This window comes from Labeo rohita, chromosome 7 (genome assembly GCF_022985175.1).
Source record: "Labeo rohita strain BAU-BD-2019 chromosome 7, IGBB_LRoh.1.0, whole genome shotgun sequence".
Classification (NCBI taxonomy): Eukaryota; Metazoa; Chordata; class Actinopteri; order Cypriniformes; family Cyprinidae; genus Labeo; species Labeo rohita.
The window spans coordinates 44,223,019-44,238,589 of NC_066875.1; the positions used below are offsets into that span (position 1 = coordinate 44,223,019).

Consider the following 15,571-nt stretch of genomic DNA (forward strand, 5'->3'; position numbering starts at 1 on the left):
TGATCAAATGTGAAGGTAAGGTCATTTATAATGTTATGTAATAATAGAAATGCTTCTTGAGCAGCAAATCAGCATATTAGAATTTCTGAAGGATCATGTGACACTGAAGACTGGAGTGATGATGCTAAAAATTCAGCTTTACATCACATGAATAAATGACATTTTAAAATATATTAAAATACAGAACAATTATTTTAAATTGTAATAATATTTCACATTTCAGTGTTTCCTGTACTTTTGATCAAATAAACACAGCCTTGGTGAGCACAGACAACTATTAGTTTCGTATATCCAATAAAAGTCAACTTTTAGGAGCGCAACCGCATATCAACGATCTCAAAGCTAAAAGCATTTCATGTTAAAGGCCCAAACTTGTTCCTGGAATTCCAGATTAAATTTCGCCCACTTTTCCCCATCTGTGCGGCGTAATCATACAGCAGGACTTTAATTCTACATTTAAATGAGTTCATTCTCTGCCCATAATAAGATCTTGCACACTTGTTAACTAAATTATCACTTTGGTGATGAACAAACAGATGGCATCTTCAGAACAGGGATGTTCTGTGCGACTGTGCGATTGAGGCATTGGTTGAGGATGTACAGGTGTAAGTGGTGGGCTGGGTAATTAAGCTGCTGGGACTCGGGGGTGGACAGACAGACGCCGCACGGATATTAGTTAACAGCGCCGAGAATTGTGGGATATTGGAAGAGATTCTTAGTGAGATCGAGAAATGAGAAGTGGAGGTGAACCAAATATAGCATGCTGGATCACTGATTAACATCATTCACACATCATATGGGCGAAGACGCTTCAAGATTAATTTTAGCATTATTTAATGTGCTTGTACGAATATCTTTTTTGAATAAATGAAAGCTGTACAGATAAATTAAGAAACTAGTAATTAATTAAGATTTGCAAGAATGAGTTCTTACCAGCTGCTGTCTCTTCCATGTAAATTCCTGAATTATCAGTGTCACATGATCCTTCAGAAATCATTTTAATATGCTGATTTACTGCTCAAGAAACATTTCTGATTATTGTAATTGTTAAACAGTTGTGCTGCTTCATATTTGTGTGGAAACAGATTTTTTTTAGGATTCTTTGATCAATAGAATGTTCAGAATTTATTTGAAATCGGAATCTTTTGTAACATTCTAAAAGTCTTAATTATCATTTTTCATGAATTGAACGCATCCTTGTTGAATAAAAGTACAATTTCTTTAAAAAACACTCTGAACTGTAACGTGTATTATAAACATCAAATATGGTCATATATTCTAATTGGCTATGTTGTTGTTTAGCATTTGCTCTTTTTGTGAGAATTAACCAACTATTAACTGCTGGATTATGTCATATTGTGCACCATGGCATCAGACATGTTATTGAAGCCCTTTTGGAAAGGCTGGCACAGCTGGTCACCAGATCTATCTTAACCAGCGGGACATCAACAACAAAGACCATACTGGTCTATGTGATACACTAGTTGATAGTATAGCTCGCCCCATTTCCATGTCATTCTAACCTTGCATTATTCATTCTTCCAGGAAACACAACGGGAGATGTTAGGCAGTACATCTGAGCGCGAAAGAGAGAGTGGAGTGTGATTTATGCTGCCAAGCTTCAAAATGAACAAAAACTCAACATGAAATCACCATAAAAGTAGTCCATCTAAGGAGAGGTTGCGCTACAAATAATCGTTATCCGTCACTTTGACACACCGGGTTGTACATTTCCTGTCATGTTCTATTTTTGTCCATTTGTAAAATACTGTAGCGCTTCGTATTTTTAATGTGACACTGATATCTTCTCTTGCAGGAAAAATAACTCTTGTTCTGCAAGAGCTTTTTTTAGTTCCACCAACCGCTGAGTTGCAGGTTCTTGGCCTTTTCATTTTTCTCTGCTCTCACTATGTGAAAGAGACTTTAGATTTAATGAACAATATCGCATGAATCATTCCACCGGACTTCACTTGGAAGCTCTTGTTTCTCTCCTCAAATCTTCTCTCAACTGTTTTCACAGAAGCACTTTAAGATGTCTTTTATTTATTTTTTATCCACTAGCATCTTTGACTGTGAGAATGTCTTTAGAGTAGAGAAATGCAATAGACCGGATTCCTCCTTTTTAATCTGTTTTAAAATGGCGAAAGTCATGTGGTCACTTTGTGTAAGAAACACATTTTGATCTATTACGTTTATAGTGCTTTTTGTCCATTTGAGAGCTTGCCAGCTGCTATTATGTTGATCCTTCCATATTTATTTATTCTATATAAAATACTTGTAATAAATGTATTTTTGATGCTTTTACGCAGTTTTTTGATCTATTTTGAAAGTTAATGCCAGCTAGACCAACAACAAACCAGCATAAACCAACCCTGACCTGCAAATGAGTCATGATTGTGTGTTTATATAGCAGTGGTGAGGCGTGTTTATACCTTGAACCCACTGACTGACAGTGGTGATGGTAAAATGCTCTCCGTAACCTGAGTGAAACACTCGAGAGCTCCTGGCCTCAGACGAAGCCTTGGTTCCTGAACACACAAACACACAGAAAACACCAGCATCAGCTCGCCTTCAAGATATTTCCTCTCCGTGCTGCTGTTTGCTTTCCATCGCTGAGCAAACAAGTGGGCAAAAGAGGCTCACCCTGATAGACGGCATGATCCTCGACCACTGAGGACGCGTCCCCTTTGACTGTAATAAAACTCCACGGATGCCTGCAGAGAGACACACACACAGGAGAGAGAGGGAGGTGTGTGAGGGGCAAATAAGTCTTAGGAGTTGGCCATGAATAAGTTGTCCCTCCTAGACAAACATTCTGACTTTCACTGCTGTAAATGATGTTGACTTAAGGTGTGATTGGCGGCTCCCGCTTCTCAGAGAGGATTGGGTAATTACGACGCCAGAGTTTCCCATCAGCCCCTGCTCCACTCTGAGGGAAACAGCCTGACTGACACCATCATCAGGACAATTTTCTTCAGCTAGACCAGACTGACAGGCCAAAGAGGTGTCGCTGCTCCATCTGTCCAGTGGGAGCGCAACGCCCACAACACGTGACAGTGCCGATATTTTGGGAGGAATGAGATCTCAAGCTTTTTCTCAGAAGCCAAAATGTCTAAGTCCAACTTTCTGCTCAAACTATCTGCTGTGTAAGTTTGTTAACATGGTCTTTTGTTACCCATATTAGTGGTTTGAAACAATGCCAGGGGTATTAAACTAACTAGTTAACTAAAACTGAAACCATTAAGACCATATATATATATATGATTATACAAAATGCATGTTATTTTTATTTAGTACTGACCTGAATAAGATATTTCACATAAAAGATGTTTACATATAGTGCACAAGAGAAAATAATAGTTAAATTTATAAAAATGACCCCGTTCAAAAGTTTACATACACTTAGTTCTTAATACTGTGTTTCTAACTGAATAATCCACAGCTGTGTTTTTCAGCATTTTTGTGTGTTTGAACCCTTTCCAACAATGACTGTATGATTTTGAGATCCATCTTTTCACACTGAAGACAACTGAGGGACTCATATGCAATTACTTCAGAAGGTTCAAACGCTCATTGATGCTTCAGAAGGAAACACAATGCCTTAAGAGCCAGGGGTTGAAAACTTTTTGAATTTGAAGATCAGGGTAAATTTAACTTATTTTGTCTTCTGGGGAACATGTAAGTATCTTGTGTGGCTTCTGAAGGGCAGTGCTAAATGAAAAAAAAAAAAAGATATTTAGGCAAAATAAGAAAAATGTACACATCCTCATTCTGTTCGAAAGTTTTCAACCCCCCGGCTCTTAATGCATTTGGTTTCCTTCTGGAGCATTAGTGACCCTGGTGGAAAAAAACAGCATATGCTGGTTAGGTATGTTTTGATGCTGGTTTAAGCCGGTCCTTTGCTGGTTTATGCTGGTCCTTGACCAGCAACATGACCAGCATAAACCAGCAAAGGACCAGCATGAACCAGCAAAGGACCAGCTTAAACCAGCATCAAAACATACCTAACCAGCATATGCTGTTTTTTTCACCAGGGGAGTGTTTGAACCTTCTGTCATAGTTGCATATGAGTCCCTCAGTAGTCCTTAGTGTGAAAAGATGGATCTGAAAAATCATACAGTCATTGTTGGAAAAGGTTCAAATACACAAAAATGTTGAAAAACCAAAGAATTTGTGGGACCTGAAGGATTTTGTGGAAGAATAGCAGGCAGTTTAATTGTTCAGGATAAACAAGGGATTCATGAACAACTATCACTAAACAAAAAAACAGCTGTGGATCATTCAGGTAACAACACAGTATTGAGAATGAAGTGTATGTAAACTTTTGAACATAGTCATTTTATGTAAATTCAACTATTGTTTTCTCTTGTGCACTCAGGTGAGAAAAAATAGAAAAAAAGAGTTGTTATATTAATTTACCATATATTTTTTTTGTTTTTAATAAATGCAGTTTTTCTTTTAAGAGAATCTAATATTGAGATCTAATGCCAGAATACTTTGTATAAGCATGCAAACTAAACATACTTTCAGTGTGCTGTTGTGTTGCTATGAGTCACATCTAGCCACTCTATTCACTGACTGTCTGATGAATACAGCATATTCAACTAATCACCGCAATTGCAAGTTTGCCATATAAGTGGCAGTGAATTTTTGAAAGACACTCTTTATAGCTTTATAGGAAGGCACTTAGTCGCAAATAAACCTGCCATTGTGCCACTGGCCATTTCCACTGGCCTCCATCACTTTTACATCTATGGAAGCAAGTACGCAATTTAGGGTTAGATTAGAGTTAGAAACTGTACATTTAAACATATAGACTCAACATTCAACAGCATTGTGAACATAACCATTCAGAGTTTATATATAATATGTCGCCCCATCCTTAAAAGTCATCTGAGCTGAGCTAATTTTTCCTGATGTGGCTGGATTTGTGTGTGGGAAACATAAGTCATTATGTGGGATTATTTAAATGTGAGCGACTGTAAAGTTTAATAGCAAATGAGTTTCCCAGGCGTCGCATGTTGCACAGATTCTGAATTGTAGCTTGGTGTTTCATTAAACATTTTAATTACCCCAAAGTTGTTATCTGTCACAGCTATGCTGATAATATTCTCACAGCCAAGCTTCACTCATGTAAACAACAATTTTATTTACACAAGCCACAGCATTTCCTAACCATAGCACTCAGAGGTTGCTTTTTCATAGTTTAGGAGACTTAATGGAGTTTTCGGTTTCATTTAAATATCAGCTTTGTCTCGTATTTTCTCCTAAAATCCCATGGGAGAAAGAAAAATTAAACGAGATGATTGTTGATGTTCAGAGATGGCATACAGCTATAAATTAAAGGGATCTCTGTGATCTTTCATTCCTGATTCATAACGATCTGCAGCCCATTTGCAATGCACTAGGATTCGTTCTAGTAATTTTCTAGTAATGAGTTCAAAAATTCATGCAATTTATATTCCATAAACTGAAACAGCTTCCCAAAGCCTGTTCCTGGAGATGGACCATCCCGCAAAATTCAGTTCCAACTCTAATCAAACACACCTGAACCAGCCAATCACGCACCGCATCCCAACTTCATTATTATCCGTCCTAAATAGTATGCGATTAGATTTTGATTATATACTTTGGTAGATTTTCATAATGCGCATCTGCGTGCTTCTTAGGCTAATAGTGCACACAATCCTTTGTGCAGCAGAATAAATAAAGCTAATGATTTCAAATTGACTTGCTTTGTGTATTTTTATGCATTCTTTTAATTTTTTTATTAGTTACCTCTTTTTATATTCCAGTCTGTAAAGCACTTTGAGTTGCATTTTATGTATGAAAGCAGGAAAGGTGCTATACCAGTAAAATGTATTATTATTTTTTTTTTTTCCCACACCCTTGAGGCATATTTTATGCATTTCCATCAAACGCTCCATAAAAGTTTCCTCTAGTTTGTAAGCTCTATTAGAGCTGTGTGCAGGAAGGTAGAACTACGGTAGCAGGGTTTCCCACTGATTTAGATGCTATTTCAAGAAATATATTTCACCGGTCTCAGACCGGCAGCGATGCAAAGAGGAAAATCTGAATGCAGCTAAGCTGACTGACACTCGCATACCTGACTGGACCACAGATTGCTCTAAATTCAGTGTCCAGTTCTCAACTAATGCTAAAGCAAATTCTAGAGCGGTCACGGATAAGCAACTACTGCGGGTCATAGTACCGGAATCCGAGTCGATGGAAGTGTTGGCTACCCAGCTTAGTCAGAGCCTTTTTAGCCAGATCCTCCAGGTTGTTGGATCCTTCATCATTAACCACCATGGCCAAGATCTGCCCAGTTTCCACCTTGTCTACATACTGGGCCAGTCGTCTGCTCTCGTCCTTGCTCCTATATGTGTCAAACCTACACACACACACACAAATAAAAGTGGGTCACAGAGATTAATCATAGACCAGTCAAGGAACGTTACAGAAGCTGGTAAGCATACTAAGTATGAATGATTTTATTTGAAGGCTGTGATTCAATAACAGACGTTCATTTCTCTAATGAAAAATAGTCGTAGATCAATCGCCTGCGATGATGCCAACTTGGAAGAGCTGTTTGTTTTGACAGTCGATTTGTAATTGCTGTTTTAATTCCAACCGCACATTAAAACCATCAGTTAGTTGGTTTTACATGATGTACTGAAGCAACAACCTTTAATCTGTCAAGAAGCCAGCATGCATTCATTAGAAATGAACTTTAAGAGTAAAAAATGTCGAGGGGAGAGACTGTGTCCCACTGACCTATCCGTGTGCAGCACCTCTCCGGTCTTGGGGTTGATGACGTGAATGATGATGCCTCTGTTGCCCCAGCTCTTTTCGAAACGGTAACTGTTCTCATTACCCTGCCCGGGATGGAGGGTTTTGTTCAGGAACGTCCATGACAGCTTCTTTTTGCCGTGAATCTCCAAGGTTCCTCCAGTTCCTACGCCGATGTACTTGCGGCCAAAATAACTGTGTCCGACATCGCTGTCGTCAGACCTTTTTAAAACATACAACAACAAATCACATTATCAGACAGTCCCATGCATTCAGAATTGAACAGAATGCTTTTTAAATTTCTTATTTAAGATTGCAAACTTTTATTTTGGATGCAATTAATCACGATTAATCATTTGACAGCACTATTCTAAACAGAAAAAAAACTGATGAACTGTGATTCTCCGTTTTATCCAGAATCATGCATATCTACCAGAATGCATTGCCTCTACTAAATTAAAATTCAATACATTTCTTTTTCTAGTATTGTGATTCAAACTACCATTCAACTTCCTGTGAGGTTTGGCCAATTCAAATTTACAGTCAAGAACTGACTGTCGGTTATCTGATTCTAAATTTAGCCCAAATCCTTTAAGATGACTTAAAATTACAGGCTTAGAACATTTCTATCTGTCAAGTTCCCCTCCAAAACTTTCTGTACTCTGTAAGTGCCCTTATGCAGGAGTGTTTTAGCAAGTCTGTTGATTTTTCAAAGCCTGTATTCATACCTGCCAAAGAGAGAGATGGTGAGGTTGCCTTTGTAAGGGCATTCTGGACTGCCGATGTGAAGTTCACCCTTGTTTCCGATGAGAATATGCTTAGCCCGCAAAAAAATGGGTCGACTGGAATCGGCGATCACAAGCTTCCCTGAAAGAACAAAAGAATCAACCAAGTTCTAAAAGAACAAATAGATTGTTACGTTTTGGCATGGAACGTATGGAATTCCCCCATCAAACTCTAGAATATTCCACGTCTGAAATGTGTTTTGATTTAAAGCCTCTCACGGCTCATATCATATTTCGCATTTAACGTGAGGGATTAAAATCTTCATGGCACTTTAATGTGGTGGAGATGTTTGAAGGAGTTTTATCAGGAAGATCTACCTCCGTTGAGGATCTCGATGGAATGAACGGTCGCGGATGAGGTGAGGATGACTTTGCGGCCATATCCGATGGTGACTCTGTGGGCTTCATTGAAACCGGGAGTCCAGGGTTGTAGTCCAGGCAGCTTATCTGGACAAACTGGAAGAGATGTGAATAAGTAACATAAGTTATCCTGCATGTTCAGAAACTTTTCATTGAATTCTCATTTAATAAAAAATAAAACTTCAGCTACCGAGATTAAAAAGCTTAACATACTATGAAAACATGTCAGAACTCAAAATGTCCTTTCCAAGAAGAAACACTTCATGACCATAATAAATCGACCTCGGGGTCACAAAAACATAGATGTCTGATACAAGGAAAAAACTTCAAATGAAACAAACATTTGGATGTCAACAGATATGACCTATATATCTCAGATGTCTAGACTAAAATTGACCGCGATAACAGTTCGTCTGCTATTACGGCGCTGATAAAAAGAAGTCAGCGGTTGAACCACAGGCGGATGTTTCTGACTGCAATCAGACTTTTAAGTGTCATCACATATTAAAAGGGTCTCATTCTTCCCTTTAATGCTGTAAAAACCTCTGAGAACCACGCACTTGATTTGAATACACATGGCACATCTCCAGACCCAGAGCAGCTGAGAACTTTCATCACGAACATTTCCATATCTCTGCTTTGAAATGAGAGTAAAGGGCTTCACTGAGCTTTCTAATGCGTTTTCTTTTGCGCTACAAAAAGTCAAAGCCTTGAGATGCAGCAACAAAAATAATGACAGTAATAATCACCCAGAGGAATGGCTTATTGCTCTTTCATAGCTCAGGAGATTCTGGGGTATCAGTTATGTTCATTTAAGTATCAAATCTTTTTTTTCCCCAGACATTTAGCAGACATAGAAATAGCTGAGAATAGAGATTACACTAAGAATTAAAAGTAAATTATATATACACTGCCAGTCAAAAGTTTTTAATTTTTTTTTTAAAGAATTCTCTTCTTCTCATCAAGCCTGCATTTATTTGATCCAAAGTACAGCACAATTTTGAAATATTTGTACTACTTAAAATAGCTGTTTTTCCATTCGCATGACCCTTCAGAAATCATTATTATCCTGATTTGCTGCTCAGAAAACATTTATTATTATTATGTTGAAAACTGCGGAGTAGATTTGTTTCATGTTTCTTTGATGAATAGAAAGTTCAGAAGAACAGCATTTATCTGAAATAGAAATATTTTGTAATATTATATCATTACTTCTGATCAATTAAAGCATCCTTGCTAAATAAAAGTATTAATATCTATAATATCTTTACACAAAAAAAGATACTGACTCCAAGATTTTGAATGGTATGGTGTATATAAAGCTTTTTATTTCAGATAAATGCTGATCTTTGGATTTTTCTATTCTATTTCTATTTTTCTATTAATCAAAGAATCCTAAAAAAATATACTCGACTGTTTTAAACATAGATAATAATAATAAAAAATGTTTCTTGAGCAGCAAATCAGCACATTAGAATGATTTCTGGTCATGTGACACTAACCACTGGAGTAATTGTAGCTTTGATCACTGGAATAAATTACATTTTAAAATATATTCAAATACAAAGCAATTGTACTGAAGAGACTTCTTTAAAAAACATTAAAATTTTTATAATTTTTAAAAATATTTATGGTAACTTTTTTGGTAACTGAAACAAAGCTGAAATAAAATATAAAGATTAAAACAGATGAGATCTATTTTAAAGAGATCTACATTTTTATTTTTCTTCCCTAAGGGAGTACTAGCCCAAATTGCAATTAAAAAATGACGAGTCTAGCACATGTCGTGAAGATGTTTGGGAGGATACAGTCAGTTACTGGGAGAGATTTGCATCAGACGAATTATAAAGTTCATAATCATGATTCACTTCAGCTAAATGTAACATTGCTTCAGGTGGACATGCTGATGCGACTGGTGAGATCAAACACACAATCATACTTTATTTTTCTCATCCCTCCACTAAATGAAAACATGCAAAGAAGAAATAAAGGAATAGTTTATCCAAAAATGAACATTTATGAAGATATACTAACTCTCAGGCCATCCAAGAAGTAGATGAGTTCGTTTTTTTATCAGAACAGATTTGGAGAAATGTAGCATTACATGACTTGCTCAGCAGTGGATCCTTTGCAGTGAATGGGTGCCGTCAGAATGAGAGTCCAAATAGCTGATAAAAACATCACAATAGTCCACAAGTAATCAACACCACTCCAGTCCATCAATTAATGTCTTGTGAAGTGAAAAGCTGCATGTTTGTAAGAAATAAATCCATCGTTAATACATTTCCAACTTCAAACTGCTGATTCCAGCTAAAATACAAGTCCTCTATCTATAATATTACTTTCTTTAGTGAATTGTTGACTCATCTGAACCAGGAGAGAAATATGCACAGATCAAGCACCATTTACAAAAATCATCCAAATGGTAATAAACAAATATGTGGGTTGACTGTGATGTGAGAGGACAATAAAGCATGGATGTTTTTGAGGAAAACATTTCAGGATTTTTCTAGCAGTCCATTGTATGGAGAAAAAATGGCTGAAATGTTTTCCTCAAAACCTTGAGGACTGAAGAAAGAAAGACATGAACATCTTGGATGACAAGGGGGTGAGTACATCACATGTGAATCTTTGTTTTGGAAGTGGACTTCTCCTTCAAAAAGATGCAGCTTTTCGCTTTATAAGACATTAATTGATGGATTGGAGTGGTGTGGAATATTGTGGTGTTTTTATCAGCTGTTTGGACTCTCATTCTGACGGCACCCATTCACTGCAGAGGATCCATTGGTAAGCAAATGATGTGATTCTAAAAATCTGTTCTGATGAAGAAACAAACTCATCTACATTTTGTACGGCATGCATAACACTTAAATACCGCATTATATTTTAATATTAAGTAATTTATAAGTATTTATAATTTTATAATAAAAACCACACACTCACTACAAAAATATCAGTTTCACAATGTGGATACATAAGCAAAAGTCTATTTTGCTAAATAGAAACTTTTTCTTTTCTTAAAAAACAAAGCTGGAAGCGTAGCTAACTTAAAGGACAGGCAATGAAAGAACAACAAAGCAACTATTAGAATAAGCGTGCCTTTAATAAATTACCCCATTCATCCTGAGCTCAGCTCTCAGAGAACGACACAATCAAAGAAAACACAGCAGCCTGTCATTTCAAACAAGCGCTTTTATGTGACCACTAACTAGCTGTCCTGAAGTGATACATTAATCTCATCGCCAGCCTTTACAGTGTACAGAATCCATGCCGCAAAAGCAAATTGTGAAAAGCCATCACGCTTTGTGTCGTCAACAAAAAGCTGTTCAAATGCAGATTTTCCCAGAGGAATCCACTCGCTTTAAGGCACTGCTGAAAATACCACAACCCCAAAGGAGCGATCCCACTCTAAATGCACATAAAAACATGGGTTTTGCATGGATTCGGGCGATTGTATTGAATCATGCAACCATTATGACCCTCTGCTGTGGAATATGTTCATTTTGACTTTTAATGTGGAAGGCCGTGCTGCTTTTTTAAAATTGCAAATCACATTTTCAGCTACAAGGTCTGAAAGCAATGTTGGTTTGTTAAATTACAGTAAAGCTACTTTGCTGAGCAAAGTTGAAAGGAGCAGAAATGTGCTACATTTACGGGCCTATAAAGATATGGATTGTGCTGTTGGGTTTTGGCTTAGAACAGAGTTAAAGTTTGCTGGACTAGAATGAAACACAGTGGGGGGAAAAAAAGTCTAAAAAGGCTTCTGTGGGTTTGGCAAACTAAATCCAAGAGCCTTCTTCTGTATCAAGACTCTTAGTCATGCGGTCTCTCTCTGTCGGACGGATTAAAATGATACTGAAAGAATGTCGGTATATTTTGGATGGCCACATGCTAGCTAATCTCTGACATTGTACATCAGGCAATGTCACAATTCAGCCTGCAAAGCAGATAACAGAGGAATGACTGACAGAAAGGGCAATTGTTAATATTAGGGCAGAGAAATTCTGCAGTCAAGGCTATAACATTTAATGTTATGTTAACTCAGTTTGAAAGTTCATCTGTACTTCATGCTTTTAAAGAAAAACAAACTTTTTAAATTGTTTTAAAAGAAATTCCTTTTTATGACCGTGTTAATTTTATATTTTATTTAATATTTTATAACTGTATTCAAAGTATACCTCATGCTTTCAAAGTACAAATACATTTAGTTTCATATTTTATTTATATTTTAGATTTGATTTCATATTTTTATTTTAATTTATAATATTTTTATTTCATATTTTTATATTTTAATTGATTATTTTATCATTTTAATTTTACTTTATTTTCATATTCTAATTTATTATTTTATGTTTTAATTTTATTTAATTTTTATGCAAGTAAACATGCCATTGAAAAACAATATGAATCATGCACAATAAACACATACATTTTATTTTACTGAAAGCATACTTTATGCTTTCAACGTACAATGAGCTACTGTAGTTTAAAGATACTTTTTAATATTTTATTTTATTTACATTTTATATTATACAATGAGCCACTGTAGTTCAAAGAAACTTTTAAAATTTATATTTTATTAATATTTTGTTTTTTATTTTATAATCATACTTTATGCTTTCAAAATAAAATGAACTATTGTACTTTAAAGATATATTTATTTCATACATTTACATACATTTTATTTCATGACTCATGCAAAACTAACTAAAAGTTTTAATAAAACATGCTTTCAAAGTACAGTGAGCTACTGTGGTTCAAAGAAATCTTTTAATTTTAGATTTTATTAATTGTTTAAATTATTTTATAAGCATACTTTATGCTTTCAAAATAAAATGAACTATTGTAGTTTAAAGATACATTTTTTCATATTTTATGTATATTTTTACATTTTATTTCAAATTTCTATTTTATTTTAAAATATTTTAATTTCAATTTGAATATTTAAATTCATTATTTTATAACATTAATTATACTTTATGTACGTTAATTTTATTTTGTATTTTTATTTTATTTCACGACTCATGCACAACAAACATTTTATTTACATTTTATATTTTATTTTACCAAAAGCATACTTCATGCTTTCAAAGTACAATGAGCTACTGTAGTTTTTTCATTTTTGAATATTTTAATTGATTATTTTATAATGTTAATTTTACTTTATTTTATTTTAGATTCTAATTTATCATTTTGGACATTTATTTTATTTTATGCAAAAAGTCATACCACTGAAACACCATATGAACCCTGCAAAACAAACATGTTTTATTTATATTTTATTTTACTGAAAACATATTTTATGCTTTCAGAATGATATTTTACTTTATTTTATTTCATGTTTTAATATTTTCATCTTTCATTTATTTTATGCAAAAAGTTATGCCATTAAAGCACTTTGTGACAAAACTGACTCATCAGAGCATGAGAGGCAGAAACTCACCAGCCTGAGTGATGTGAAGAACAGCTACTACAATAAAAGCAACACAGATCTTCATTTTCAGCACTGTTGATTTGGTCCAGAGTTTAAAGGCACCTCACCTGCAACACAAAACACAAAAAACACACAATGACTTCATTTACATCTAATGCTAAAGCGTGTCATTTCTATGCCACCAAACATAGAGTAATTACAAAAATAATTATTGTTTTCACTTTTCTCATTGTCAAGGCAAATCGGCTTACAAATGCCCCACTTACAGCTGCCCCAGTGAATATCAAGATGTAATCCGAGTGTCACCTTAAGCACGCTCGATTCATTCTGGGCACGTATGACACTATGACCAAACGTGTCATTGAGCGTGTGCGGCGTTGCCATAGAAACCGGCCAGCGATTTTGTCAGTTTGCCAGAATCTGAATGAGTTGGACCCCAGTTTTGCATTCCTTTGAAACTTGCTAGATCTGAAGGTTACGTGGTTATCTTCAAAGAGATTACAAGAGCACCAGCAATACGACTTGAACCTCCATAAAGGATCAAAGGCTCCGAGGGGCCGAGGGCTCAGGTACTGCCTCGCTAATAACGGTGTGCTTGTTTAAATGCAGTTATATAAAAAGTTACATAACCGATATGGACATACACGGGATCCTGTATCCTGGTTTCGCCATTACAGACTCCAGCTATGCTTGACAGACCAATTATACGACTAGGAAAGAGACCTGACAATGCTTCCTTTGACTAACCCGTGTGATTTAACAAGGGAAATGTTTTCTTGCACATAAAAGGTGTTTCTAGGGATGCAGATTCAGCCTAAATGACTTGTTTCTGTTGATATTCTGCACTGGCGTTATCAAGTCGTGATGTTTATTAGCACTGCTAATCTGCCCGAGGCGTGATGGCTTCCTTGTCCCAAAGTAGCAGTTGCATCATGACCTGTCCGACATGTCAAGCCTGTGCTGTTATGCATCTACGAATCTGTTGCCGTCTTTGTTACATATTGAGGGATAATGGTTTGCAACTGCCAACGTCTCATCATATTGGCATTGCAATCCTTTCCCATCTGGGTCTGTGCAAAGGATTGTGGGAACATTGTTTGTCTGGTTTGTTAAAAATGCAATGCAAGTGACAATATGTTACAGCTGCGCAAGAGTGAATAAACCAGCAAGATGACAATCAATTTGACTTGATGACCAGCCAAATATTTCATTTACTGAGTCTCATGTCTTTTTTTTTTTCTTATGTGCAATGCCAAAGGAGAACGGACAATTTCAATTTCAGTTTCAGTCTGTTCCTCACACAAAGCTATCGTGTCACTTGGAATATGGCATAGGGATATTTTAATGCTGCTTTTATGGCACTTTTTTTGAGCTTGACTGAACATCATCCCATTGTACAGAAAAGAACAGTCCAGACACTTTGTTCCTTTTGTGTTGCACTGAAAAGGAAAAAAACATGTGTTTTCGCAACAAGAGGGTGCATGGATGATGAAAGAAGTTTCATTTTTGGGTGCCCTATCTCTTTAAGATTAGAGCGCATCTGATAACGCAACAGGAAATATAATGTGGCTCACAGCAGTGCCTGGCAATAACGGTGAAAAATGAAAACACAAGCCTGTGCTGGATGGAGTATGAGTTTATTTGAGTCTTCCATGATCCATATGGTGATTTATTCTGCTATCAGATCTTGACCTGGTGCAACAGGTGCCGCATCAGTGGGTCAAAGGCCTCTCCCTTTAAGAGCCAATGAGAGATACTTTGCATGAGACCTGCAAGAGAATAAGGAGTTATTATGGATAAATCACTTACAAAACATTGCAACTTAAAAAACCTAAAATGAACATTTTGTCATTAATCACTTACCCCCATGTCGTTCCAAACCTGTAAAAGTTTTGTTCGTCTTCGGAACACAATTTAAGATATTTTGGATGAAAACCGGGAGGATTTTGACTGTCCCATTGACTGCCAGGTAAATACCACTGTCAAGACCCGACGTCTTTCATACTTTTCTGGGTCTTGACAGTGGTATTTACCTGGCAGTCAATGGGACAGTTTCAGACCTCCCGGTTTTCATCCAGAATATCTTAAATTGTGTTCCAAAGATGAACGAAGCTTTTACGGGTTTGGAACGACATGGGGGTAAGTGATTAATGAGTAACCCTTTAAATAGAAGAATCAACAAACTTTGAACATCTACACATCA

General features: G+C 36.1%; 1 protein-coding gene across 1 annotated transcript in view; it reads right to left on the reverse strand.

Moving 5' to 3' along the window:
- The window catches only part of LOC127167970 (cell migration-inducing and hyaluronan-binding protein-like), a 137,888-nt gene that overhangs the window by 66,784 nt on the left and 55,533 nt on the right, over positions 1-15,571 (reverse strand). The window contains 7 exon segments of the mRNA XM_051114411.1: positions 2,433-2,528; positions 2,644-2,714; positions 6,212-6,391; positions 6,775-7,011; positions 7,518-7,656; positions 7,893-8,030; positions 13,378-13,475. Coding sequence (XP_050970368.1) covers positions 2,433-2,528; positions 2,644-2,714; positions 6,212-6,391; positions 6,775-7,011; positions 7,518-7,656; positions 7,893-8,030; positions 13,378-13,432 — 916 coding nt within the window. The 5' untranslated portion in view covers positions 13,433-13,475.